This window comes from Bos taurus, chromosome 3 (assembly GCF_002263795.3).
Source record: "Bos taurus isolate L1 Dominette 01449 registration number 42190680 breed Hereford chromosome 3, ARS-UCD2.0, whole genome shotgun sequence".
NCBI classification, from domain to species: Eukaryota; Metazoa; Chordata; class Mammalia; order Artiodactyla; family Bovidae; genus Bos; species Bos taurus.
Window position 1 is genome coordinate 118,357,645 of NC_037330.1, and position 27,159 is coordinate 118,384,803.

General features: G+C 52.2%; 1 protein-coding gene across 8 annotated transcripts in view; it reads right to left on the minus strand.

Annotated features, from left to right (window-relative positions):
• HDAC4 (histone deacetylase 4) overlaps positions 1 to 27,159 on the minus strand; it is a 291,684-nt gene that overhangs the window by 136,199 nt on the left and 128,326 nt on the right. For all 8 annotated transcript variants that reach the window (XM_059885255.1, XM_059885254.1, XM_059885252.1 and 5 more), the window contains one exon: positions 6,174 to 6,245. In XM_059885255.1, the coding sequence (XP_059741238.1) occupies positions 6,174 to 6,245 (72 nt within the window). Of the gene's footprint in view, positions 1 to 6,173; positions 6,246 to 27,159 lie in introns of those variants that run through there.

Below are 27,159 nucleotides of genomic sequence, written 5' to 3' on the forward strand. Positions count from 1 at the left end.
GGGCCCTGGGGACCGACTGTCAAGGCCAAGTAACAGCGGGAGGCGGGGCTGGATTTAGGTCCAGAGGCAGAAACGCCAGCGCATGCCTGTCTCTCCTCTGGAGACGCCATCCACAGTGCAGAACCCATAGCTTTCTCCCCAGAACCACCGGGGGAGGTATCCACCTCCTTGCCTGTCAATCCCACAGCCCAGGGTTCCTCCAAGGCAGGGGGTGAGGCCTCGAGTCCCTCCTCTCTAGGGAGCTCAGTCCCCAGGCAGGCGGGGGCTCCGGGGCACACCCCCTTGGCCCGAGCGCTGAGGGCGGCCTGGCCACTGGTGGCTGAGCTGCGGCGGTTCTCGTGGCCGCCGCTCAAAGCCAGACGTGCACCTGCGCTGCCGTTGGTGGCGGGGGGGGGGCCCGCGGCAACCCGAGTCCCCCCTCTGCAGGCAGGCCCGTGCGCCAGGCTCGGCGTTAAAGACAGCTACTTGGGCATGAAACACTCAGGAGGTCTGCGCTCAGTGCAGCAGAGAGCAGGCGTGCCTCGGACATGATTCCAAGAAAAAGCCCGAGCAGGTGTGAAGCCTCGTTCTCAACCTAACTCCGAGCGCTTTGTCATTAAGCTTCTCTACACCGGCTAGTTTTGCTTCATTTTAAACAGCTGTCCTGGGGGACGGGGGCGTAATTAAGGCCTCTGGGCTGGTTGCGGGGGGACACAGTCATGCTGGGCAGGGGGGCACTGGGACGAGCAGACCCGAGGGTATCAGTGAGCTGGGGGTCAGCGAACAGAGAAGGATGGGAAGCACTGCGGGGCCCTCCCAGTCCCCACTTTCTGGGCCCGCGACGCTCTGCCAGGCTGAGAGAGGACGTGCTGGTGGCTCGAGGTCACATGGCCTCGGAGAGGCAGGCAGATCCTGCTGCCTGGGCCCTAGGCGTTGCATTAACAGTAGCTCAGCTGAGCCACTAGGGCTTCCCTGGTGGCTCAGATGGAAAACAGTCTGCCTGCAACGCCAGAGACCTGGGTTCGATCCCTGGGTCAGAAAGATCCCCTGGAGAATGCATTGGCAACCCACTCCAGTATTCTTGCCTGGGAAATCCCATGGATGGAGGAGCCTGGCGGGCTACAGTCCATGGGGTCGCAAAGACTCAGACACGACTGAGCGGCTAACACAGCTGGGCCCAGCCCTGACCCTGCACTGACTTCCTTACCACCGAGCCCAAAGCGGGAGGGCAGGGGTGGAGCCTTGGGAAACGGGAGGAGGAGGAGGAGGAGGAGAAACTGGACAAAAAGAGAGCCTGATGTGTGCCATGTGAGAGGCTGTGAGCAGAGGAGACAGTCCCCTGGCCTGCGCAGAACAGAGACGAGCAGCGTCAGGACGGGCCCAGGACGAGGAAGCCCAAGTCCGCTCTCCCTTCCAGCACTGAGCAGGCGTGGGGGCCCCCGAAGCAGGCATCAGGCCTTCACTGAGCCCCATCCCGACCCCAGGAGCCCAGCCTTACAGGAAAAGCACACAAGGGAGGGGCCAGCGGACAGTACAAGGGTGAGGCTTTGCCGCGGGAGGATTATGATACCGGGATGAACCGCTTCCCGCGGGGGAAGGGCCGGGCCAGCTGCTTTCCCCAGGCCACGTGGGTCCTCAGCTAGGCACCTGCCCCGCCTCTCCTCTCGCCAGAGGGAACCGACAACAAGAACAGCAAGACGTGCCTGGGAGGCATCCTGAGTTCCAGCCAGCCTCAAGTGGTCCCTGCTCCAAAGCCTGAGGAGGATCAAGCAATTCAGTAACCCTTGCACGGTGCGGTGGTCAGACGCTCGGAAAGATTCAGGAATCTGCGGCTGGAGCCAGACCTCACTTTTTCAAATCGGGTTTGGGTAAGTTCTTCAGAGTTTCGGCAGTGTCTTCAAGTTTCCATAATTCTCTTTAAAAAAATGACACCCTTGTTACACAGCCTTGAAAGGAAAGCTCGGGAACTCTGATGGAAACGCACATTTAGGGTGAGGGCAACGGTGCCCACGGCGAGGCTCCTGTGTGGTTGGCACCTCGTCCTAGTAGCTGGGCTGGCCTAGAGGTCCCTGGCCTTCTCTGAGAGGTGGCCCCTGCAGAGCAGAAATGGGCCCCTGCCCCGTCATGGACCCGCCGGCTGACCCTGGGGAAGCCGCGTTGCCCCTCGCCTCCGGTGGGGAGCGGGCCCTTGGCAGCCAGCACTCTGGTGCCTCTCGTGGGCCCCCAGGGCTGCTTCCTCCACGTTGCTCCCGGGAACAGGGGCTTCTCCTCCAGCCCCTGCACCCATCCAGCTGCTGAGCGTCTCCACGGTCCGGCTCCGAGGGAGCTCGCCTGCCGGGTCTGCAGCCAGCACCGCACACACTCACCACGAGGCCTCTTTTCCAGACTAAACATGCGCTGCCTTTATGATCAGGAAAAAAAGTATCTACTTTCAAAAAAAACCGAAAGTGATTCAGGAATGGAGGACTGAAGTGTTTGTAGAGTCCCCTGGCACAGCGGGCGTGCAAGCTCTCTGCCAGGGCCCAGCTCTCGCCTCCTCCTCTGCCCTCAAGTCCCACATCTCTCCCCACCATACTGTGAGCTTCCTGGGAGCCCACAGGGTGCCCGTCACTCTGCCTGCAACCCAAGTCCCCACCCAGGAAGGAAAAGACAATCCCCCCGGGAAGGATGAGGTGGTGACATTCCACTTCATCCAAAAAATGAGGAAATACGATAGATACTAACACAGATCCCCGGGTCGGGAAGATCCCCTGGAGAAGGGCATGGCCACCCACTCCAGTATTCTTGCCTGGAGAATCCCACGGACAGAGAAGCTTAGAGGACTACAGTCCATGAGGTTGTAAAAGAGTTGGACACAACTGAGCATGCACACACACACACACACATGCACACCCTCCCCCCCCGCCCCCCCGCAGAACAACAGTAATGGAGGAGCTGTTATGACCCAGTGGTAGGCAAACGGTTATATGTTTTCTCCCTTTTATAATAGAACTATTCACAACTAAAAACCTTAAAACAAGAAAAAAAAAATGCAAAACAGAGGGAAAGGCTTGTTAACATATAAAAAGTTAAGGGAGAAGGTGGAGAAATCAGAAAGAACCCCAAAACAAAGAGCATTTTAGCGTGTGCCTTCTACAATGCAAACTTTTCTGGTTAGAGAGATTCTTGTAGGAAGGAGCTCAAGTCTTGAGTCAAGGTGGCCCACGAATAGAAAGGCTGAACGGTGCTTTTTTATTGAAGTAAGACTTCACAAGGACTGACTGTGTTTAAAGAGAACCATTGTCAGAAAGGCTGTCGAGAGGGCTGCCTTTCACAGCCAGGAACAGACAAGAAACGCACGCGGTGGAGGTGGGGAGGGCCACGTGGGCGCTTGCCCGCGCACGGTAAAAGGCGCACATTCACGGGAGCAGGTTCCCACAGGGCTGCTGGAGTAACTCCTGCAAATCATACAGTTTGTTTTCACACCGCCAAGTGTCAAAAGAGTACTTTAAGCTCAACCAGGATTGACACAAAAACGCACCTGAAAATGTCTCTACTCCCGTATCACAAAAATGTGGCTCTAGGACCTTCCTGGTGGGCCAGCGGTTGAGAATCCGCCTGCCGACGCAGGGGACGCAGGCTCGGGCCCTTGGTCCTGAGGATTTCACGTGCCACGGGGCAGCCAAGCCTGTGAGCCACAACTACCTAGCCTCCGAGCTGCAACTACTCAGCCTGCACGCCTGGAGCCTGTGCTCTGCAAGGAGAAGCCTCCGCAACGAGAAGGCTGTGCCCCCGACTGGAGGAGCCCCTGCTCGCTGCAGCAAAGACCCAGCACAGCCAAACGTAAATAAATGTTCTATTTAAACGCGGCTTGACAGAAACTGTCAATACTGATTTTCAAATTATCATATGGGCTGAGATTCGTATTTCTTTGTTGAACGCACCGTACAGTGAGTGCTTATATAAATGGGGCCTGTGTGCTCGGTCGTGTCCCAACTCTTTGGGACCCCATGGACTGCAGCCCACCAGGCTCCTCTGTCCAGGGGATTCTCCGGGCAGGAATACTGGAGTGGGTTGCCATTTCCTTCTCCAGTACAGTGCTCAGAATGACCGAAAACACAGTCTTAAAGAACGCCTTTCGCTTCAGCAGCTTTTAAGGGGGAGCTCATGGCGAAGACTCCGTGGCCAGCGTGTGGCATGGGCAGCCCCCCGGCGCAGCCCTCCTCCTGCAGGCTGGTGCTCACGGGCATCTCTTCTCCAGGTTTTAGAGCCACACTGCACACACCGACCCGTGGGGTCACCAGCAAGTGCAGCGTCATCCTCTGACTCTGACCAACGGAATCTGGAGGTGCGGGGCTACTGGCTCCTGTGTCCTGGGGCCCCCTCCCCGACATGCCATCTCTGAAGTGGGGGGCTTCCCCAAAAGAGAGAGAAGGCGGGTAGCAGACAACAGGGGCTGTGCTGGGATCAGAGCCGGCACGGCCACGGCCCTGTCCACGCCATCTCCAGCGTCTGGCCGCCTGACGTCTACCCAGGGACCACCACGAACAGACACAGGCTTGGTCTGAGAATCCTGCAGAGACGACGTGATTATCCCATCCAGGACTGAAATCAAGACACTGGGCGGCGACACAGGCTTGGTCTCAGAATCCTGCAGAGACGACGTGATTATCCCATCCAGGACTGAAATCAAGACACTGGGCGGCTTGCTTGAAGCCACCCAGTCCGTGGGTCACCAGGATTCCAGGCCTCCCCCCCGCACCCCCCTCCAGAACTGCGGTCAGTGTTCGTACACGGAGCTGGGAGGCCCGCACGAAGTCTCCACCAGCAGGACATGCTTCTCAAGCTGGGAGGCGAACGGGAAGCCACCCACTTCCTGGCTCACTTGGGAACCACCTTTTCACAGTCTATCAAGCTACTGAAACCCCCTCCACCCACACCTGGGCAAGCATCAGGAGACTGCCTGGAGAGGCCTGAGCTACACAAGGACTCAGTGTTTAAACCAAAGCTGCCCTGGCCAGAGGAACTCAGGGAAAGGGAAAGCGGACCTCTGACTCTGCGGGGGTCAGACAGCACAGAGGAGCATCGCCAGCTGCTAGTTTCAGCCCTCCCCTCACCCCCCGCCATCCTGGGTGAACGTAACCCTGCTGGGCAGGTGGACGCCAGCCTGGGGCCACGGCACCTTCGAGGAGCACCACAGACACCTGAGCTGCATGTCTGGGGAGATGCCAGAGACGGCACTCGGCGGGCCTCCGAGAGTCGCTAGTGAAGAAAGGAGTCTCTCCTTTGACGCTTCCAGCTCAGCCGCGACTTCTTTCTGGCTGGATGGGGAAGGTGCAGCCACAGGCGGTGTGGCCGGGGGCCGGGGCAGAGGCAGGGGTCCGCGTGCCCCTCCTTGTCCCAGCCGGCCCTGCACACGCAGACAGCAGGCACAGTGGGCGCAGGCAGGCTGGCATCCAGGAGGTGCCACGGAGCGCAAACCACAGAGACAGGGGCCCTGCCTTCAGGACACGGCCAAGCCAGGCCCAGCAGTGCTGACCTCAAAACGCTGACAGTGGCTCCCTGCACCCACCCCAGGCCTTCTCGGGTCGGTTTTATTCTCAGTAAGGCCAAGGAGCCCGAGAGGAACGGATCCACTCTCTGAGCTGAAATCCCGGAGGATACCAGATGGAGGGTAAGCATTTTACTAGAAGGAGAAAGAAAAGCTTCCACAGCCGTGTAGATTAGGAAAACACTGCCCAGAGCATGGCATGCAGAAATAGCGTACACGGAATGAGAAATTCCTAACCACAGCCGACGCTTTTTGCTAATGAAAGAAGGAAAGCTGATTCGAGAAACATCAATGACACTTTCCCCAGGAGCCTGGGCCCTGGATCCAGTGAGACCTGCATGGCGGTGTCCCAGCTCCAGAGCAGGGCTCCTTCCTTTGAGGCCTGGAGTTAGACCCCACACGAGCAGTTCTCACCTTTGGGAAGAACACACCCTGTCGGAGCTCAGGACACAGAGGACCCGGAATTCTCTGCCACTTAAGCAGCATTAAGCCGCGCCCATTTCATATCCAAAACCGTCGCCCTATCTTACCCTAGGAAAGAGCATGTGACCTCCTTGGACCTGAGACCCCACCCCTTTCTCTCCACAGACCCCCCGGACAGTGGAGCCCCAGACACCCCTTTGGGGGCATCTAGTGTCCAGCATGGCTGGGGGAGTGGACTCACCGGTGCTGGGCATGTGGTTCACGCGGGCAGGGTTGAGCAGCTCCACCGGCTGGTCTCGGCCAGAAAGTCCATCTGGAGGACAGAGAAAGCATTTGGCTTCAGAAACTGCTCGTGATTCAATGAAAGTATTTCACACGCGGAGTCTGCAAGGAGCACTTCCTTGCAGACAATGGAAATGCATGTGTCCTTCTCACTTTTATTTATTTTTTTTTAATTTTATTTTTAAACTTTACATAATTACATAATTGTATAAGTTTTGCCAAATATCAAAATGAATCCGCCACAGATATACATGTGTTCCCCATCCTGAACCCTCCTCCCTCCTCCCTCCCCATACCATCCCTCTGGGTCGTCCCGGTGCACTAGCCCCAAGCATCCAGTATCGTGCATCGAACCTGGACTGGCAACTCGTTTCATACGTGATATTTTACATGTTTCAATGCCATTCTCCCAAATCTTCCCACCCTCTCCCTCTCCCACAGAGTCCATAAGACTGTTCTATACATCAGTGTCTCTTTTGCTGTCTCGTACACAGGGTTATTGTTACCATCATTCTAAATTCCATATAAATGCGTTATTATACTGTATTGGTGTTTTACCTTCTGGCTTACTTCACTCTGTATAATAGGCTCCAGTTTCATCCACCTCATTAGAACTGATTCAAATGTTTTCTTTTTAATTGCTGAGTAATACTCCATTGTGTATATGTACCATAGCTTTCTTATCCATTCATCTGCTGATGGACATCTAGGTTGCTTCCAAGTCCTGGCTATTATAAACAGTGCTGCGATGAACATTGGGGTACACGTGTCTCTTTCCCTTCTGGTTTCCTCGGTGTGTATGCCCAGCAGTGGGATTGCTGGATCATAAGGCAGTTCTATTTCCAGTTTTTTAAGGAATCTCCACACTGTTCTCCATAGTGGCTGTACTAGTTTGCATTCCCACCAACAGTGTAAGAGGGTTCCCTTTTCTCCACACCCTCTCCAGCATTTATTATTTGTAGACTTTTGGATCGCAGCCATTCTGACTGGTGTGAAATGGTACCTCAAAGTGGTTTTGATTTGCATTTCTCTGATAATGAGTGATGTTGAGCATCTTTTCATGTGTTTGTTAGCCCTCTGTATGTCTTCTTTGGAGAAATGTCTATTTACTTCTTTGGCCCATTTTTTGATTGGGTCATTCATTTTTCTGGAGTTGAGCTGTAGGAGTTGCTTGTATATTTTTGAGATTAGTTATTTGTCAGTTGCTTCATTTGCTATTATTTTCTCCCATTCTGAAGGCTGTCTTTTCACCTTGCTAATAGTTTCCTTTGATGTGCAGAAGCTTTTAAGGTTAATTAGGTCCCATTTGTTTATTTTTGCTTTTATTTCCAATATTCTGGGAGGTGGTCCTTCTCACTTTTAAAGGAGATGGGTTCTATTTTGATTTGGGGAATCAGAAAAAGAAAAGACCCTGTGCACAACAACCCAACCAGCTCGGATCTCCAATAGAACAAACACCAGTTTCTGGCCTGCGGGCGTCTGGCCGAGGCCAACAGCCGGCTGACAGCCATGGAGCGTTTCTGGAGCGACCGCGAGTGGTAGGGCAGCACACACAGAGGAGCTGCTCACCGCCTTCCCAGACACAGCGCCGGGGCCCAGGGCCACTGAGCCACAGCCCCCGAGGCCCCGCCGAGCGCACGCAGGCTGCTCCCGCTCTTGGGACAGGTGAGGAAACCAAGACTCCCAGACCCGCTCCCGGGAAAACCCCGGGCCAGGCTCCCAGAGCTGAAGGGACCGTTTCTGACGAGTTTACCTTTCGACTGTGTTCTGACCACAACGATGGCAGAACCGGAACCACACGTGCCTTTCACTCGGCACAGGCTGCCATCAGACCACATCCTCCCACGGATGAGAAGGAAACACCGGGAAGACTTCCAGGAATCACACTTGGCATGTAAAATTAGCCTCAACGATGGGTGTGAATGCCCGCGGTACAAGGGCGTCATCAGACGCTGGCATGTGGTCACTCTCGCTACTGACTTTCGCGGGAAATCACTGGTTTCCCAGAGCAGCCGTCAGCTCCCTCGGGCCAGCTTACAAACTGGGACGAAAGCAAGTAAGATAAGAGCAGGTCTACCAACTTTATCCTAAAGCCTTGCTTTTCACCCCAAATGGACGTCACCTCGTGGCCTTCGACTGCATGATTCCGTGACCCTGGCGTGTCTTTGGAGACGGTCAAAATCCAAGGACAAACACCATGACCCTGAGGAGACCCCACAGCGTCTCCTGAGGAAGCAGGGAGGCCTCTGCGGCGTTGTGGGCCTGGAGCTCTCTGCTCACGGCATGACGGACCCCACACATGAGCCGATATTTGGCCTGCCCGCCCAGGCCAGGGAAGGGAACCGCTGGGCTCCGTTCTCGGGCTGGGCCGGCTTGTGCTTCACACGCTGCAAATCCGAGCCCTACGTGGACATCCTCCCAGCCCTGCTGAATGAGGTCAGGCAGGAAAGCTGCGCGGGAAGACTATCCCCCCTCAGTGTGAGGGCGGAGGAGGCGTCCTGCCTCTTGGGAGGTGTCTCCGCATGAAACCCTCTGACAGCTGACTCCGCAGAGGGGCCATCGGCGGCTGGAGCCCAGCTTCGACGCCCGCAGTGTGGAGCCGGGAAGCTGGGAGAGCCCGCGGTGCCGTGCACACGGCCCACATCTCCCCGCTCCTCCACAGACCACCCCATCAGCCTGATGCCACCAGCAAACTCCATGCTCCTCACTCCGAAAGGGGGATGTCAGAGGCCCAGACGTGAGAGGTCTCCTTGCAGAAGGCAGCAGACAGGACGGCAGGGGGCAGGACCTGAATCAAGGCGGGACTGAGCACTGGGAGATGAGGCCACGGGAGGACACACAAGCGCCAGGCCTCCTCTCCCCGCCTGCTGGCGGCTCAGGGAGCCTGAGGCTGCCAGTCCAGGGCGTGCGGCCCGGGCATGAGAGGAGGACTCCTAAGGTCAGGACTCCTAAGGTCACAGGGTGACGACCCAGACTGAGAACACGGAGGCGTGCAGGGCCACCTCGAGCCCCTGGGGGATTCAGACCCGGACACAGAGGGCAGATGCATCGGGTCCACGGACGGGGGCGGCAGGGCCCCGAGCAGGCAGGCAAGCTCAGCAGGCACACGACTGTGTCAGGCACGGACATCAGCCCCGGGGACGTCACTCTGTGTCACATCGGTGACCAGAGCCGGTGACGAGTACCCCCGGGGGCCTCACAAATCCAGGTCCTGGTCTCAGGGCTCACAAAACAAAGCTGTTCAGTTCAGCTCAGTCGCTCAGTCGTGTCCGACTCTTTGCGGCCCCATAGACTGTAGCACGAGCTTACCCAAACTCATGTCCATCGAATCAGTGATGCCATCCAACCATCTCATCCTCTGTCGTCCCCTTCTCCTCCTGCCCTCAATCTTTCCCAGCATCAGGGTCTTTTCCAATGAGTTGGCTCTTTGCATCAGGTGGCCAAAGTATTGGAGTTTCAGCTTCAGCATCAGTCCTTCCAGTGCATATTCAGGGCTGGTTTCACAGAGCAGAGGTTCCTTCTTCAAGGTCATGGGTATCAGTCTTTCTTTTACAGCTTTTCCTTTCTGTGTCAGGTTTAAGAAGCTCTTCCTCCCGAGGAGGTTGCAAAGATACTTTACCTTACTGCCATCGGAGAGTGTCGTGGCTTTTCCCTTTTGTGTGTAAATCTCATCTCTCTGGTATTGCTTTTGTATATGGTATAAAGTGCGTCTTTTTTTTTTTTCTTCTATGAGAACAGCCAAATGTCCCATTACCATTATTAAGAAGCCTTACTTTCAGGACCTTTCGGCAACACTGATTCTGTTACAAGCCAAACTTCTGTCCTTTAGGCCACCTTGTTCATACCTGTGCCAATAGTCACACTAACAGCCATAACTTGACACCAGGTCTTACCACCCAGCCAGGTGAGAGCCTCTGCCTTCTGCAAAATCACCCTGGGTGGTACTGGGCCTTAACCACAGAAATCTGAGAATCAGTTAAGTCCCAAAGAAAGGAAAAGAGAGAGATGGGGAGACAGAGAGAAAAAGGAAGGGAGGGCGTTGTTTTTTTCAGACTAAAAAGTCTCTTATTGATCCGTACATGACTCAAATGCCTCCTACCCCCGCAAAAAACGGCACTGGGGTCTCTTCCCCAGCCCTCCCCTCGGCTGCCGACACAACACCCCACAACAGTGCAGCTGGAGCGCAGAACAGGGAGAGGGGTGTTCACGCCCAGGGAGCCAGCCCGGGAGAGGCAGCAGAGCCTCAGAGCCGGGCCCAGACTCCCAGGGCCCCGATCCACACGTCCGACTGCGAGGCAGAGCTGGGGTCGCCAGCGGCCTCCCCGTCCTCCTGTGAAGGAGGAGACCTTGGCAGATGAACAGCCGTTCCCTCGGCCTGAGGTCAGAGCCTGCTGCCCCCTGATGGACCCAGAACTGGGACCCCCTCGGTGCCCTAGACCCCTCTGTGAAGGGCAATGGCGGGGACAGGACATGCACTGTGAGGGGCCGGGAAAGAGAGAATCGGGGAGGGAGCAAAGAAGAAGAAAAGGGAAGCCTGACTGGGACCCCACTGTGCCCAGACTTTGGGAGCAGAGAACCTTGGCAGTACCGTGTCTCCCAACCCATGAACACAGAGCATCACTTCATCTCATTTCTCTCAAAACGGTTTTAGCCTTTTGAGTGCAGAGATCTTGAACATCTTTAGATTTATTGACAGACACTTGATACCTGAAGTAAAATATTATGTAACCCATGGACTGTCGCCTGCCAGGCTCCTCCATCCATGGGATTCTCCAGGCGAGAGTACTGGAGTGGGTTGCCATTTCCTTCTCCACGGGATTTTCCCGACCCAGGGATCGAACTCAGGTCTCCCATGTTGCAGGCAGACGCTTTACGCTCAGAGCCACGACAGAAGCCCCAAAATATTATGTATAGTACTTTAAATTTTAATTGCTATTTGCTGGTATGTAGAAATACAATCAATGCTTATATGGTAGCTTTGCACTATAGCGTCTTGCTAATCAACCCACATTCATTCTAATCACTCACTCTAAGTTATTTTGAACTTTCTACATGCGGAACCACGTCACTTCTGATAATGACTGTTCTTGCTTTCCAGACCTGCAGCCTTTTTATGCCTTTTTCTCACCTTATTCTACAGCTCAGACTTAGGGTACATTATTAAACAGAATGTATTCTGGCATATTGAGTGCTACACTCAATATGCCAGCAAATTTGGAAAACTCAGCAGTGGCCACAGGACTGGAAAAGGTCAGTTTTCATTCCAATCCCAAAGAAAGGCAATGCCAAAGAATGCTCAAACTACCGCACAATTGCACTCATCTCACATGCTAGTAAAGTAATGCTGAAAATTCTCCAAGCCAGGCTTCAGCAATATGTGAACCGTGAACTTCCAGATGTTCAAGCTGGTTTTAGAAAAGGCAGAGGAACCAGAGATCAAATTGCCAATATCCGCTGGATCATGGAAAAAGCAAGAGAGTTCCAGAAAAACATCTATTTCTGCTTTATTGACTATGCCAAAGCCGTTGACTGTGTGGATCACAATAAACCATGGAAAATTCTGAAAGAGATGGGAATACCAGACCACCTGATCTGCCTCTTGAGAAATTTGTATGCAGGTCAGGAAGCAACAGTTAGAACTGGACATGGAACAACAGACTGGTTCCAAATAGGAAAAGGAGTTCGTCAAGGCTGTATATTGTCATCCTGTTTATTTAACTTATATGCAGAGAAAATCATGGGAAACGCTGGGCTGGAAGAAACACAAGCTGGAATTAAGATTGCCGGGAGAAATATCAAGAACCTCAGATATGCAGATGACACCACCCTTATGGCAGAAAGTGAAGAGGAACTCAAAAGCCTCTTGATGAAAGTGAAAGTGGAGAGTGAAAAAGTTGGCTTAAAGCTCAACATTCAGAAAACGAAGATCATGGCATCCAGTCCCATCACTTCATGGGAAATAGATGGAAAACAGTGGAAACAGTGTCAGACTTTATTTTTCTGGGCTCCAAAATCACTGCAGATGGTGACTGCAGCCATGAAATTAAAAGACGCTTACTCCTTGGAAGGAAAGTTATGAACAACCTAGATAGCATATTCAAAAGCAGAGACATTACTTTGCCAACAAAGGTTCGTCTAGTCAAGGCTATGGTTTTTCCTGTGGTCGTGTATGGATGTGAGAGTTGGGCTGTGAAGAAGGCTGAGCGCCGAAGAATTGATGCTTTTGAACTGTGGTGTTGGAGAAGATTCTTGAGAGTCCCTTGGACTGCAAGGAGATCCAACCAGTCCATTCTGAAGGAGATCAGCCCTGGGATTTCTTTGGAAGGAATGATGCTAAAGCTGAAACTCCAGTCCTTTGGCCACCTCATGTGAAGAGTTGACTCATTGGAAAAGACTCTGATGCTGGGAGGGATTGGGGTCAAGAGGAGAAGGGGATGACAGAGGATGAGATGGCTGGATGGCATCACTGACTCGATGGACATGAGTCTGAGTGAACTCCGGGAGTTGGTGATGGACAGGGAGGCCTGGTGTGCTGCCATTCATGGGGTCGCAAAGAGTTGGACATGACTCAGTGACTGATATGATCTGATCTGATTGAACAGAAACAGTGAAAGGGAACACCCTTGTCTGGCTTGCCATCTTACTGGGAATGTTTGCAACTATTTCACCAGCAAGTATAACATTTGTTGTCGGTTTCTGACATAAGTTTATTAGTTTAAGAAAAGTTCCCTTCTATTTCTACTTTGCAAAGACTACTTTAAAATCATGTGTGTGTGCTTAACTTTATTAAACTTTTCTGTATCAATTCAAAGAGTTAAATAATTTCCCTTTTCATCTGATAATTTCCTTTTCTCGTGTCTAACCAACTTGCATTTCTGGGATAAATGGACTTGGTCAGGTCCAGTGAATTCTGAGACAAAAGGAAAGGCCGAAGTCATACAGATAGATGGAATTTGAGCGAGGTCTGAAATCTGTTCTACTTTCGATTCCAAAGCATTGGCAACCCCACCTCGTGTTTCTGCCTTAGTTCCACACTTGCTCTGTTGTCATGTACGGAAAAGAACAGGAACAGGTACTATTCTGAAAGGCGCTCAGTGGGGCTTTTTCAATGCAGGTCTCCAACATGAAGCGGGGAAGACAAGGCTGCCTGTCACCCGGTTCGTTTTTTTAATTTTTAGAATTGTTTTATTATCCTTATTGCTGTTTTATTCATCTTTATTTTTTGGCCATGCCACAAGGCACGTGGGGTCTGAGCTACTGGACCAGGGACTGAACCGTGCTGGCGCTGACCAGCCGGGTGGACGCCCGTCCCCCAGGCCTCTCAACAGTGGGGGTGCTCGCTCGTTCCCCTTCCACACAGTGCTCATTGGAAGAAAGCCACGATGAGCTGCCCACACATGTCAAAAGGGCCCAAGCTCTCCTCCCCACACTCCCCAGGAGCTAGGAAGAGTGGACCTGCTCCTGAGGAGGCTGCAGGAACACAGGGACCCAGGGGAGCCCGGTCGTGGGACCCCCGGAAGGAGGCAGGAGCGGGTGCAGGGCGGCAGGGCCAGGCCGGAACCCTGGCTGGGGCTCAGCGGGGCGGGCGGGAGGCTGGCCGTCGGTCTGCGTCTCCTGGACGCATGCTCCCAGAAGGTCAGCGTGCGAGTTACTTCTGTACCTCCAGGGCTCCAGAGCCTGGTGAGAAGCTGGTACATCTCAGTAAGAATGGTGGTCTTAGTCCCCCCTTTCCCCTCCCTCCCCGTGAACTTGGTATTACAGGGAACTTGCTAGAAGGTCTGCAAAGGAAAGGGGGTTCCTTCCCAGCATGTGTCTGAGTTTGGGGTTTCCCTCTGCCGCCTGGATACTGAAGGCTCCCGGGCACACGTCTGCGATGAGGGTCCGAGGGTGAGGTGGCCCCGATTCCTGGACGTGGGGCCTCAGCCGAGGAGAAGGCTTCCAGATCTGGAGCCACACGTGGGCCGGGCCTGGCGGACTGGGGCCGTCTGAGGGAAGGCGCTCAGTGCCCTGGGTGTGGGGCCACCACGAGGGCCGATCCTCCTGGACAGACGCCCCGGGTCCTTCCAGACGGACTCGAGGAGAAAAGACAGGCTCCTGCGGTGGGGATGTGTGCGTTGGTGAGCACACGCTCCAGGATGCGTGCCTTGCTGTGTGTGTGGTGCTTTCAACTTGACAGAAGAGAGCTTTATAAAAATCGGCCCTGCTTTATAAGAGGACAAAACCAGCAGGCAGTCCTTGCATCTGGTCAGAAGCTTGCTGACCGAGCCCCAGTGAGGACGGAAGGGACCGGCCTGGGCGGGAGGGTGGGCGCACAGGCCGGGGTCTGCGGGCCAGGCTCACCTGCTGACCCCCGCCCTGGCCCGGGGGCTGCTCAGCCCCTCCTGTGATGCACAAGTCTGTGCGGAGCGGGTGGGTGTCACAGGACACCAGCGTGCCCTGCCCCTGACCCATGGACTGTGGCACCCTCTCACTGGGAGCCTGACCCTCTTGCTCATTCACACCACGGAAGGTGGCTCAGTAGACTGAGATGTCACAGCCACAAATGGCTCATGAGGTGAGAACACACTTTCCTCCCCCCAGGCCCCTTCCCCTGACGTGGAGGGGTCTCTAATGCCTGCGCGGGCAGGACTTGGCCCCTCCTATCCTGGCCTCCAGGCTCTCCGCTCCCTGCCTTCTTTGCCAACAGGCCCTCGGGCACCCCTCTCCCTCCCAGTCCACGTCCCACGGGGCCCCCACCCAGCTGATACCAGCCCCGCTCCAGGCTCCATAAACTGAGGACGGCCAGGCGGGCGCCTCCCCCGCGAGCTCTGCTAAGAGCCAACAGCATCCCGAACCATTAGATGCTTCTTGTCCTCATCATGCAAGTTGTGGAAGAATAGCCCAGTTCTATAATAAAGCTTGTGTGTGCCCATTAATGTGAATTAAACTTTAATGAGCTAAGTGTTATGAATTCCTGAGGCACGGCCAATACCGTTTGCGGATATTTATTAAGAGAAAATAAAAACGGAAGCGGGACCTTTTTCCTCTAGAGCAGTATTTTTCCTGCAGAAAAAGCAGGCAAACTTCACAAAGGTCAAGTCTGATCTATGAGGTTTTCTTGCCCTTCCCCTGAAAATCAAATCTCCTCCAGCTAGCTACCAGATTATAGGAAATACGCATTGAAAGGAACAGGTTCAGTCAGGGCCACCAGGAGGCTCCGATCCGGCAGGCGGGAAGGAGAGGACGGCAGGTCAAATGCCCCGGCTCCCCAGGGTGGTGGGCAAGCCACTGCAGGCTAGGGACTGCAGCTCAGGGGCTCAGGCCCAGGTCTGCACCTCGACTTGAAAAAGCGACAAACACAACGAGCAAAGTGGACCGCAGCTTGGGTGTAAGGTGATATTTGGGAATTATTATTCATTTTGTTGAGTGTGATAAGGGGATTCCACCTGCTAGAAACACACACCAAAGTGTCTCTGGGCAAGTGCTGTGACATTTGGGATTTGTTTTAAATTCCCCAGGAGATAAAGCTTGGGGAGGGGGGCCTGATGAAGTGGGAATGGTCAGAAAGCCTGGGGTTTTGATGGGCACAGGGGGCTCTCGCTGCACCAACTAAAGCTCATCTTTTTTTCCTGAAATTCTTCACAGTAAGAGTTTCCGAGAGGCACCAACACAAGTCCGTGCTTCCTGTTCAGTAGCGTCTGTCCTCACTTCACAGAGGCCGGCGCATCAGTCTAACCAGTTCTCTCAAGAGCATTCCTAACCATCTCCAGCGATTACCAGCCCCTAGCTGTGCAGGCCGGAGAAGGCGATGGCACCCCACGCCAGTGTTCTTGCCTGGAGAATCCCAGGGACGGAGGAGCTTGGTAGGCTGCAGTCCATGGGGTCGCTGAGGGTCAGACATGACTGAGCGACTTCACTTTCATGCATTGGAGAAGGCAATGGCAACCCCCACCAGTGTTCTTGCCTGGAGAATCCCAGGGACGGGGGAGCCTGGTGGGCTGCCGTCTATGGGGTCGCACAGAGTCGGACAAAACTGAGCGACTTCACTTTCCTTTTTCACTTTCATGCATTGGAGAAGGAAATGGCAACCCACTCCAGTGTTCTTGCCTGGAGAATCCCAGGGACGGGGGAGCCTGGTGGGCTGGGGTCTATGGGGTCACACAGAGTTGGACACGACTAAAGTGACTTAGCAGCAGCAGCTGTGCAGGCAAGCGTACCCTCCAAACACACATTCAACTCAGCTAAGGGGTCAAGAAATGGGTATTTCCTGCTGTATCAGTAAACACGGATGCCATGGTCATCAGCGATTCCGGCCCTCCAAAAGTGAATTTCTGAGTCCTGAGGGCACTCAGGAAGGAGAACAATACCTGCAACGTGGCAGCCACCGGGCTGCAGCCACGCCCTGCAGGCAAGCACCCAGGAGCTCGGGACGCTGGCCCCAGAGAGCTGGGGTACATGCGAAAGGAGTGATTTCAGTGAGCCCAGACTCTCCCATCTTCCCGTAGAAAAGCACTAAATCCCTGAAACTGGGTTATCTGGTTTCCTTTACTTAACAATGACCTCGTGATGTTCAGACCACCTGCCCTTTGTTGTAAAACTTCTACATAACCTGGCTCCTCCCCTTGCCTCCTCAGAGCAGCTCTCTCAGGGCTACTGAGATGCTGTCTCCCCGACTTGAAGTCCTAAAAATCCTTGCGGAATAAAGTGTAACTCTCAACTCTGAGGCTGTGACCACTTTGCAAGGTGATTGGATCCTGGGCTCCTGAGACGCATGGGACACAGACCCCAGCTGATGTCAGGCTGACCTCAGCCCTGGTCAGGGTGGACTGGCCCTCACCTATGTGAGACACGACCCACAGACCAGAAAGCCGGGTCATGAGGAAGGACATGCAGTGAGCATGATCACGAGCTTCCAGGAGGGGCCTGGACCACAGAGCTGCCGGCGGTGGAGCACATGCTGTCACATCCCCGGGGTTCACATCCAGCTGGAGCTGCAGGAGGGGAAGGAGGGAAGGCCGGGGAGGGATGCTTCGCGGGTGGGTAGTGCTGGAGCCCTGGAGGCCAGACAAAGGCCGGCTCTGTCCTCCCTGACCCAGGGCCGCGTTTCCTGGAGGGAGTTTCCCAGCCCGCCTTTCGGACGACGGTCCTCCAGGGACCGTCTGCCCCTCCGCAGCCTCCCCAGGTGGAGCCCACAGCTCTCAGCTGTCCCCACAGCCTGGCCCAGCTCAACCGTTAATAAGTGATTTAGAAAATCAGGAGAGAATATCCTAAGCCCGCCTTTGAAAACAGATCTGTCTCTGCTCAGGGGAGGATGTCCATCTGCCCTGCGGGGAGGACGCGATTGGGTGAGTCATTCCAAAGCTGCTTGCTAGAGCTCCGGAGGCAGACAAGGGAAATGACCTCGGAGGCAGAATGTGCAGATTCTCAGAGTCTGAGTAAGAAATCATAGACGACAGAAGGTCCACAGGGGCCCGAGCAGGCGCATACGGTGAACCTGAATCTCCGTGACTTAAGAAGAACGGCAAAAAGTAACACAGCTCTGAGGCCCACCTGTCGATAAGCAGGCTTCCTCCAGCTGCTCAGACCAGCCCGCACGCCTCTGAAAAGCCACAGGCAAACCCGCCTCCGTGAATTCTGCAGGCTTCCTACTTTCTGACTAACGACCTCTGAACTGCCGAGCAGCCTAATGGACATAACTCCCCGAGGCCACCCCCTCACTGGGACACAGCGGCCCTCTGCGTGGGACAAGGCCACGTCCTGGAGCATGCGTGGCCCCGGGGTATTCGGGGTCCGCCAGGCCAGGCTTCCCCTGAACACGGAGGGTGGTCAGTGGTCATGTCGCTTCAACCCAGGCTCAGTTTCCTCGTGTGTCAAGTGGGGATGTAAACTGACCCAGGGGTAAATAAAGGAACGTGAATGAAGGACGAGGCACATGACATGCCCCTCCCACTTCACCTGCCCCTCTGTGACACGCGCGGCCCTGTCTGCATGCAGAACCAATGCACGCCCAGTCCCACGGCAGCTGATGGGACGAAGCATCTCCTGAAACTCTGAGTCAGCGAGGAAAACCACTGGACGGATGAGCCGGTGCCCAGCCCGCCTTCCACACCGCCGAGCGTTAAAGACTAGCTGGAAGGTGTTGGTGGTTAAGCAACAGGAAGCCAGAAAAGAGGTGCCTGTTAATAAGCAGCTTGTGAGAAGTGAGTCACGAACGCAGAACAATAAACCCACAACGGCCATTTGGAGTGCGTTCATGGGGGATGCACCCTGCAGGCTCTGGGGGCACGGACTCCTGTGCTGGGAGGTCACGGCCCGAGGAAGGCAGCAGAGGACTGGCATGGGAGTGGCAGCAGGCCAACAGCTGCAGGAGCTGCCCGGACCTGGGCCGCCTCCGCCGGCGCGGCACCTGCGCCAGCCTCCCCTTGCAGCCATGATCATCTCAAGTCAACTTACAAGTGCAGCTGAGGGGCCACTGCGGAGTGGACGGGGAGGCCTGCAACACGGGCTTTGAACCTTCTCAGGATGTCTGCCTTTCTCTCATGTTTGTGCTGCCTAATAATATACAGCTTGTAGTTTTGTTTTTTTTTTAATGATTTCCATTGTCTTAATTTTCTAAAAGGTAGCTTTATAGAAACAAGAGGGGACGTGCAGCCACCCCTGCGGAGGCACAGTCCCCTGGAGGGTTCCTGCAGCCGTGGCTGCACCGTCACCTGCTCTGAACCGCACGTGAACCCCTCGTGGCCAAGAGGATGCTGTCTCGCTGCACTAGCTGCGGGTCGTTCAAAGGTGTCCACGCACGCAAGAGAATGGCATCATTATGTACGCAAGAGAACGTCATCGTTATCATTTAACTCAAAACTCCCCAGCACACGCCTTCCTCCAGTAAAGCTAGCTTTCGCAGGCCCTGTGAAAAGCTGGTGTACAAGCAGCAGAATCACCATTACATTTTGTTACACACAATATGGATCCACTCTACAGAGTGCAGCTTCTCCCGAAACAAGACGAACTGAACCTTATCATTATTCCTCTTAGAACCATTTTTATACAACGCGAACTTCAGTTTCTAAAAATACAGCGATTGCACTCCACTGTGTTCTATTTTAACCTTCTAAAAATAGAGCTACTGACAGGAGCAGCAGTTTGCTGTTAGACACTAGCTGTGCGGATGTCGGTGACAGGATATGGATTTCTGTCCTTTGCCTTCTCTTCCGTGGGTGGCCTGAGCGATTGCCGGGGAGCCCAGGCACGCTGGTGGGCGGCACCGAGGCTTGGCTGGGTTCACCAAGACCGGGTGCCCGGCCCAGATCTGCTCCTGGGTGCCCCTGACCTCACACGAATGACCTGACCTCACTTTCCACCTCTGTAAAATGGGCAACGCGGCGGTCCTCACCCCGCAGGGCAGACGGGACGAGAAGAGGCTCCCAGGTCACCCCGAGTGACCCCAGGCCCACGGGGCAGGCTGCCTGGGAAACCCCAGCCCCTGGGCCAGGCATGCCCCTCCCGCCAGCAGGCGGGTTAGTTCTCAGAAGATTTAGCCGTAACTCAAGAGGCACAGGGAAGGAGCGGAATAGGAGGGCAGCTCTGCCCCTGGAGCCCCGGAGTCCTGTGGAGCCCTCATGGGCCGGGCCCAGGGGCCCCTGCCGGCCACCCCCACCCTGCTGCTCCCAAGTACAGACGTGGCCCCCAGCCACACTGGAAAGTGCCAGACTGCTTCCCAGTCGGCAGTATGTTAAAAATGGCTGTTTCAAACAACCTTCCAAATTTTGAAAGCTTCATAGTTCTAAAAACAGAGAGATATCCAAATTTTTAGACGATACTCTCTATCTTCTGTATTCCATATGGACTAATTTTTGAAAGAAGAAGAAAGTAGGAACAAAGCATTTCTCTCCTCCTCCCCTCAACACAGACACGCACACTCTGGCCACGCAGACGGTGCTCTAAAGGCACGTCACCCGCGAACGCTCACTCGCCCTCGGTTTGGAAACCGCACACCCCAGGCTGGGACTTGAACTCACTGCCTTTTAAGTGAAATCACACAGGTGGTCTCTGGACTTAATGAAGCTCGGGTTTTTTATGTCTTTTCACAGGAAGAATTCAGTGAGAGACAAAAGTTCTAGGTAGGAAAGTGAATTTATTTAGAAACACACCTCGCAGACAGTGAGCGAGCCATCTCTGAAGGCGAGAGGCCCTGAAATACGAGGTGGGCAATTTATGGGCTGGGCGATCTCATAGGCTGATGAGTGAGGGGGTTATTCAAACTATTTTGGGAAAAGAGGTGGGGATTTCCAGCAATTGGGTCACCACCCACTTTTTGGCCTTACATGGTCATGTTGCTTACATTTGTGCACTATTTAGCATATGCTGATGTAAGTTTGGGTAAACTCCAGGAGTTGGTGATGGACAGGGAGGCCTGGCATGCTGCGATTCACGGGGTTGCAAAGAGTCGGACATGACTGAGTGGCTGAGCTGACTGAACTGATGTATCATAATGAGCGTACAATGATGCTCAAGGTCTCAGTTCAGTTCAGTTCAGTCGCTCAGTCGTGTTCGACTCTTTGCAACCTCATGAATCGCAGCACGCCAGGCCTCCCTGTCCATCACCAACTCCTGGAGTTCACTGAGACTCACGTCCATTGAGTCAGTGATGCCATCCAGCCACCTCATCCTCTGGCGTCCCCTTCTCCTCCTGCCCCCAATCCCTCCCAGCATCAGAGTCTTTTCCAATGAGTCAACTCTTCACATGAGGTGGCCAAAGGACTGGAGTTTCAGCTTCAGCATCATTCCTTCCAAAGAAATCCCAGGGCTGATCTCCTTCAGAATGGACTGGTTGGATCTCCTTGCAGTTCAAGGGACTCTCAAGAGTCTTCTCCAACACCACAGTTCAAAAGCATCAATTCTTTGGCGCTCAGCCTTCTTCACAGTCCAACTCTCACATCCATACATGACCACAGGAAAAACCATAGCCTTGACTAGACGGACCTTTGTTGGAAAAGGTCTACAGGAAGTCAAATCTTCCACCATCTCGGACCTACGTGGCTCTAATCAGCTTTTGTCATGCCCTATGGATATGGATATTGTTTTAAATATTGTGCCCTGCTCCCTGCTCGCCTATTTCAGTTTCAGGATGAACAGCCCCCTGGCCTGGGAGGACAGAGGCTCTACCTGGCTAAGCTGCCTGAACCTCTCACTGCCCAGCAAGTGTCCTGGGCGCCCACAGTAGAGGAGCAAAGCAAGAGCCTGGGGCATATTTCTATCCCCAAAGTTTACCTCCTTGATGGATTGCACTGAACTGATGACATATCTTCATTTTCTCATAAAATATTATAATCATTGGAACAGAGTCATTTCCTATCCCTCAAAATTCAACACAGATGTGAAATCATGTATGTAGCCCTCCACTGTATTAATTTACCAACAACAAATAGAATCACGAGACAAAGGAAATCTGCAGAAATTTCACCAAACCAAAACCAAAAAAAAAGGAGCCTTTCTTAATCTATAACCGATTCCTTTGGTTCTTATACCTATACAGACAGATTATGTCTGACTGCTTAGGCATGAGGGCAATCTGTAATGAAATGAAAATGAGCACCGTTAGGTGGGTACTCAGTTATGACTGATGGAGCATTAAAGTAACCGCAGACAATTAGAAAGACTGGCAAACCTTTTAATGCAACTGCAGGAAAGAGGAACTGGGAAATAACAGTGGTCAAATCTGGGCTGCTTGCTTGATGATCTGAATTAACAGGGGCACCTGTAGCAAAATCCGATTCACGCTTTGGGAAACACGGCTACTGTGAGCACTCAACACATAGAGGTGAACAAGACATAGAATCGACGACAAATTGACTAAGACACAAAATCGGGAGCCTCTGGGCTTCTGAGCCGGGTTAGGTTTAAGTCATCCAGAGAATTTTATACAATTCTCAGATTACCTAAGAAGAAACACCGGACTCAGAGCTAACATTTCAACCAAAAGATCCAAGAGACAAGAAATATGCCTTAAAACAGCTGAGTGAAATACAAGTCACCCGCAGTTCTATACCCCGCTAAACTATCATTCAAGACAAAGAAAAGGACATTTTTCTGACAAGCAGAAACTGAGAAAGTTTACCCCAAACAAACTCCTGTTGAAATGACCACTGATGGTTTATTTCAGAAAGTCACTTCCAGCACGGAAGAGCATGCTGCTAGGAGCAAGGGTGAGGAAATGGACCACTAAGCATGTAAGTGTGTACAGATAAGGACCAGCCACTGAGCTACAGGAAGGTCACAGAGTTACCAAGATGGCTTTCCTCACGCGTCATTCCGCTTCCTCAACCTTTGCTTCAGTGCAGCTGTGTGTGTGTCAAAACCACTGCCTCAATTACCTAGTTACTTTCCTCTTAAAAACGATGAAAATCCTCAACATAAACAGGTTTCCCCTCTTCACTCTGTTAAGGTAGGAAACTAATGACCAAATTTTAGCTCATTTTTGAATAATTTCCTGGTGGTTCAGTGGTTAAAAAAAAACCCACCTGCCAATGCAGGAGACACAGGTTCAATCCCTGGGTCAGGAAGATCTCCTGGAGAAGGAAATGGCAATCGAAGGAGCATCCACTCCTGGAGGAGAATCCACTCCAGTATTTTTGCCTTGGAAATCCCACTGACAGAGGAGCATGGCAGGCTACTGTCCACAGAGGTCACAAAAAGTCAGACATGACTGAAGCAACTTAGCAAGCTGGTGTGCAGGACTTAAAAATACACATTTCTGGGCTCTCCTTCTCTCTGATGGACCATCATCTGTACTTTGCTCGGATTTCTGTTTCTTTACTCATCTACCCTTGTTAATGAAATAAGAATTAACGATAGCTACCTTTGAAACTGCACTGGTGGGTCCCAGAGCGCTCCACACACGGTCTGGCTTCTTCTCCTCACAAAGAGGAGGCAACCAGTGAGACATGGCCCAGCCTGAGTAACTCTTTACAAAACTCTTTGCAGAAGCAGAGTCTGGTAGCACTGAGAACACAGTAATAGCTCATCAATCCAACTTTTAAACACAAAAAGCTACAAGAACATGACTGACAGCAATCAATACGGAGTTCCACTTGACACTGTATTTGCATATTGGAGAGCCCTTCTCTGGAATCAGCTACACTTGTGCAAGAGCAACTCTTTGTGAGACATAATCAACAAAAGATTGCTTATCCTCTGCTACATTCGGAAATTAGTACAAAGTAACCAGCTCTTGGAAAAGGATAAACCACTTTATGCAAAGACTTCTGCAAATGCTCTCTATTAATGCAAATATTATGTTTGTCTTTTATTTGAATGCAAACAGCATCTGTTTTGCACAGTCAATGCCACAGCTTTGTAGTTTGTGCTGAGCAACTCAAGTGTGTTCCAGCTGCTTTTTAGAGCTTGAAGCAGATTTCCAGAGAGCCAGCGTCACAAAAGGAAGGGCAGGGAAGAGAGCAGGAAGCCAGCAAGTATGGTACGGTTCCTGCGGCTCTTGCGGAGGCTTCTTTGCTTTTAGGCAAGAGAGAAACAAATCCAAGACTGAATTCCAGAACTTGCTTCTGAAGCAGTTGGGCTTTCTGTGTGGGATTTTCTTTTTTAATGGTTCTGACTAAGAAAAAAATTAGGATTGCCTTTTATAAATTCCTTTGTTGGGAAAATACACTCAGAAGAGAAACGCATGTTGGAAAGGAGACACTGGGTGGCATGAGGCTGCTATCAGAGCACCCGACGCAGGAGCAAGGCTGCTCCCCGCGAAAGCTCTGCCCTTACCCCACTGTGTCCTCTGCTTGCGATGAGAGTGCCGATGTGGGAGGCTCCTTGCCAACACCTCCATCCTAAGATCACTGGATCCCTCTGCTGTCTCTGCCACAAAATCGAGAGCTCCTAACAGGGACGAAATCTTGACGGTGTTTCTTTTTAAATCCATGACCTTAAATCAATGATCAATTCAGTACTGGTAGAGGCTGGATGGATGGATGGGTGGATGGGTGTGTGGATGAAATAAATCTTGCTCTAAATGAGGAAACAGATAATATGAAAAAACTGGCCTGAGATCCTTCAGATTTCAAATACAACCTCCAGATCTCTACCCAATCAAGAGTTCTTGGAAACAGTGGGATCTTAAAACATTAATAATACTAATTTTACCATTCCATTGGTATAGAATGCAGACATATTACCAATCAGACACATTAGACAGAAATCTCCATGGAGTGGGCTGGAGAGGAAAGGGGGAAAGTCTTGGTACTTTCAGAGGCCTCTCAAAATGAACATCTGCTCTCATATAAGCTTGGCATTAAAACTCCAGAATGTCTCTTTGGACAGATAACTCTAAACCTTCTAACAATCCCTTTAATGGTCAATTTCGTTATTAATTACATTTTGAATTGACTAATTTCCCCAGATAAACTGCTAAACATCTTCTGCTACTCATTCTTCCGTTGGATTCATATAGGAAGAAATTTGGTTTGGACAAAATACACTCAGAATGTCAATATTTGAAGGATATTTGAAGGACGGATAAACGTGACTTCTCCAAAAAACACAAGGTGCAACTTAAGATGAAACAGGTCATTTGAGTCTCAGCCTAGTCTCAGCCCACTCCAGCATTCCTTCCTGGAGTCCCAAGGACAGAGGAGCCTGGCGGGCTACAGTCCATAGCGTCGCAAAGAGTTGGATATGACTGAAGCGACTTAGCACGCAACCTAAATGACAACAAGAAAAAAGCTGAAGCTGTGGAGAGAAGAAATCAGCCTTTAAATGCCTGTGTTAGGGTCCATCCAGTTCAGTTCAGATCAGTCGCTCAGTCGTGTCCGGCTCTTTGCCACCCCATCAACTGCAGCACACCAGGCCTCCCTGTCCATCACCAACTCCTGGAGTTCACTCAAACTCATGTCCATCGAGTCGGTGATGCCATCCAGCCATCTCATCCTCTGTCGCCCCCTTCTCCTCCTGCTCCCAATTCCTCCCAGCATCAGGGTCTTTTCAAATGAGTCAGCTCAAGGGTTTATGAAAGAACAGGAAGTTGAACTCAGGAAAAGTGAAAGGAAATTATAAAGAGTAAACGTTAATAAAACAGAAAAGAGATACAAATAACTTAGGATCAACTAAACAAAACAAAACAAAAAAAGGGTTCTGTAAAGAGACTAATAGAATATAAAAAGCTGTGGTAAGACCAATGAAAGGATTTTGACTGTCACAGCTGGGACCGGGGGCGTCACTGACACCCACTTGGGAGACGCCAGTGGTTGCTGTTGGTGTTTAGTCACTAAGTCGTGTCTGACTCTTTTACGATCCCACGGAGTGAAGCCCCCCAGGCTCCTCTGTCCATGGGACTTCCCAGGCAAGAATGCTGAGTGGGTTACCGTTTCCTTCTCCAGGGGGTCTTCCTGACCCCAGGGTTGAACCCGAGTCTCCTGCATTGGCAGGCGGGTTCTTTCCCACTGAGCCACCTGGAAAGCTGGGGGAGATTCCAGACGTGCTGCTAAATATCCTATAATGTGCAGGACAGCACCTCAAAACAAAGACTTAAGTGGCCCCAAAGAACAGCAGTGTCACAGTGAAGGAACTCTACTATAGCTCCTACGGATATGAAAAAGGCTAACCAGGAGGGCCTTAAAACAATCTCCACGCAAATCCTGATAGAATCTGAAAGCTGCTTGAAAACCACAACTTACCAAAACTGGTATCAGAAGAAATAGAAGACGTCAATAGTCCAGTTACTTTGAAAGAAATAAAATCTGTAATTTAAAACTTCCCCAGAAAGAAAACTCCAGACATAGATGACTCCACCTGAAAGTTCTATCAAGCTTTCAGTTAAGAGAACTTCCAATCTGACACAAAGCCATTCAGAGAATATAAAGGAAACAATTCTTGACCTTTTTCATGAGATAGCATTACCCTGATACGAAAAATTGGCAGGAAAAAATTTTACGTGTTAAACTTATTCACTAAGACAAAAGCAAAAATCATAAACTATTAGCAAAGCAAATCCAATAGCATACAAAAGGATACTATATTTTGGTCAGTGTGAATTCAGTTCAGAAATGAAAGGTGGGTTTAATTTATTTTTAATCAGTAAAATTAACCACATTAACAAAATAAAATTTATATCATCTCAATAGAGAGAAAAGCATTTGATAATTCTGCATACATTCATGAGGAAATTAACAAAAACTAACCTCATATGAAACCAGAAACAGACAGCCACAACACCGATGTGACGATGGGCTCTTAGAAAAACCAACCAGCCAGCAAGACCCACAGCGACATCATATCGACAGTGATACCCTGGAAGTTCTCCTCTGAGACCGGAGCCAGGCAGAATGACCACTGTTCAAGCAGTACCAGGGCTCCTGGCCAACGTACCGAGGCAGGAAAGAGACAGACAGACACGAAAAATGGAACAGAAACACAGAAGTGTCACTGCTTGCAATCAGCATGTAGAAAATGACAAAGAACTGACAGTCACGGTACTAGGATTCAGCAAGGTCAACCAAAGGCCCGTGGCTCAGCGGGAGAGAAGTCTCGCCTGCACTGTGGGAGAGGTGGGAGACGTGGGCTCCTTCCCTGGGGTGGGAAGATCCCCTGCAGAAGGAAACAGCACTTCACTCCAACATGCTTGCCAGGAAAATGCTATGGACATAGAAGGCTGGAGGGCTAAAGTCCATGAGGACACAGAGAGCTGGACACAACTGAGCGAGCACGCACCAGCACCACCCGGAAAGCAGAGGTTACTAATGGGCACCAACGCAAGAGCACCGACCAGCCAGGGGCACGTCTAACAAAGGGCGTGCACCGCCTCTGTGAGCGAAGCAAGGGAGCGAGGCTGAAGGGCACGGGAGACCGGGCAGCCTGGTCACTGCTGTGGTTCCGGCCCCCTCCCCCCACACACCCCAGGCCTCCCCTGAGTCCTTCCCTCCTGCTAATCCCCTGAAAACTCTCTCGCCAGCACCATCTTCCTGAAA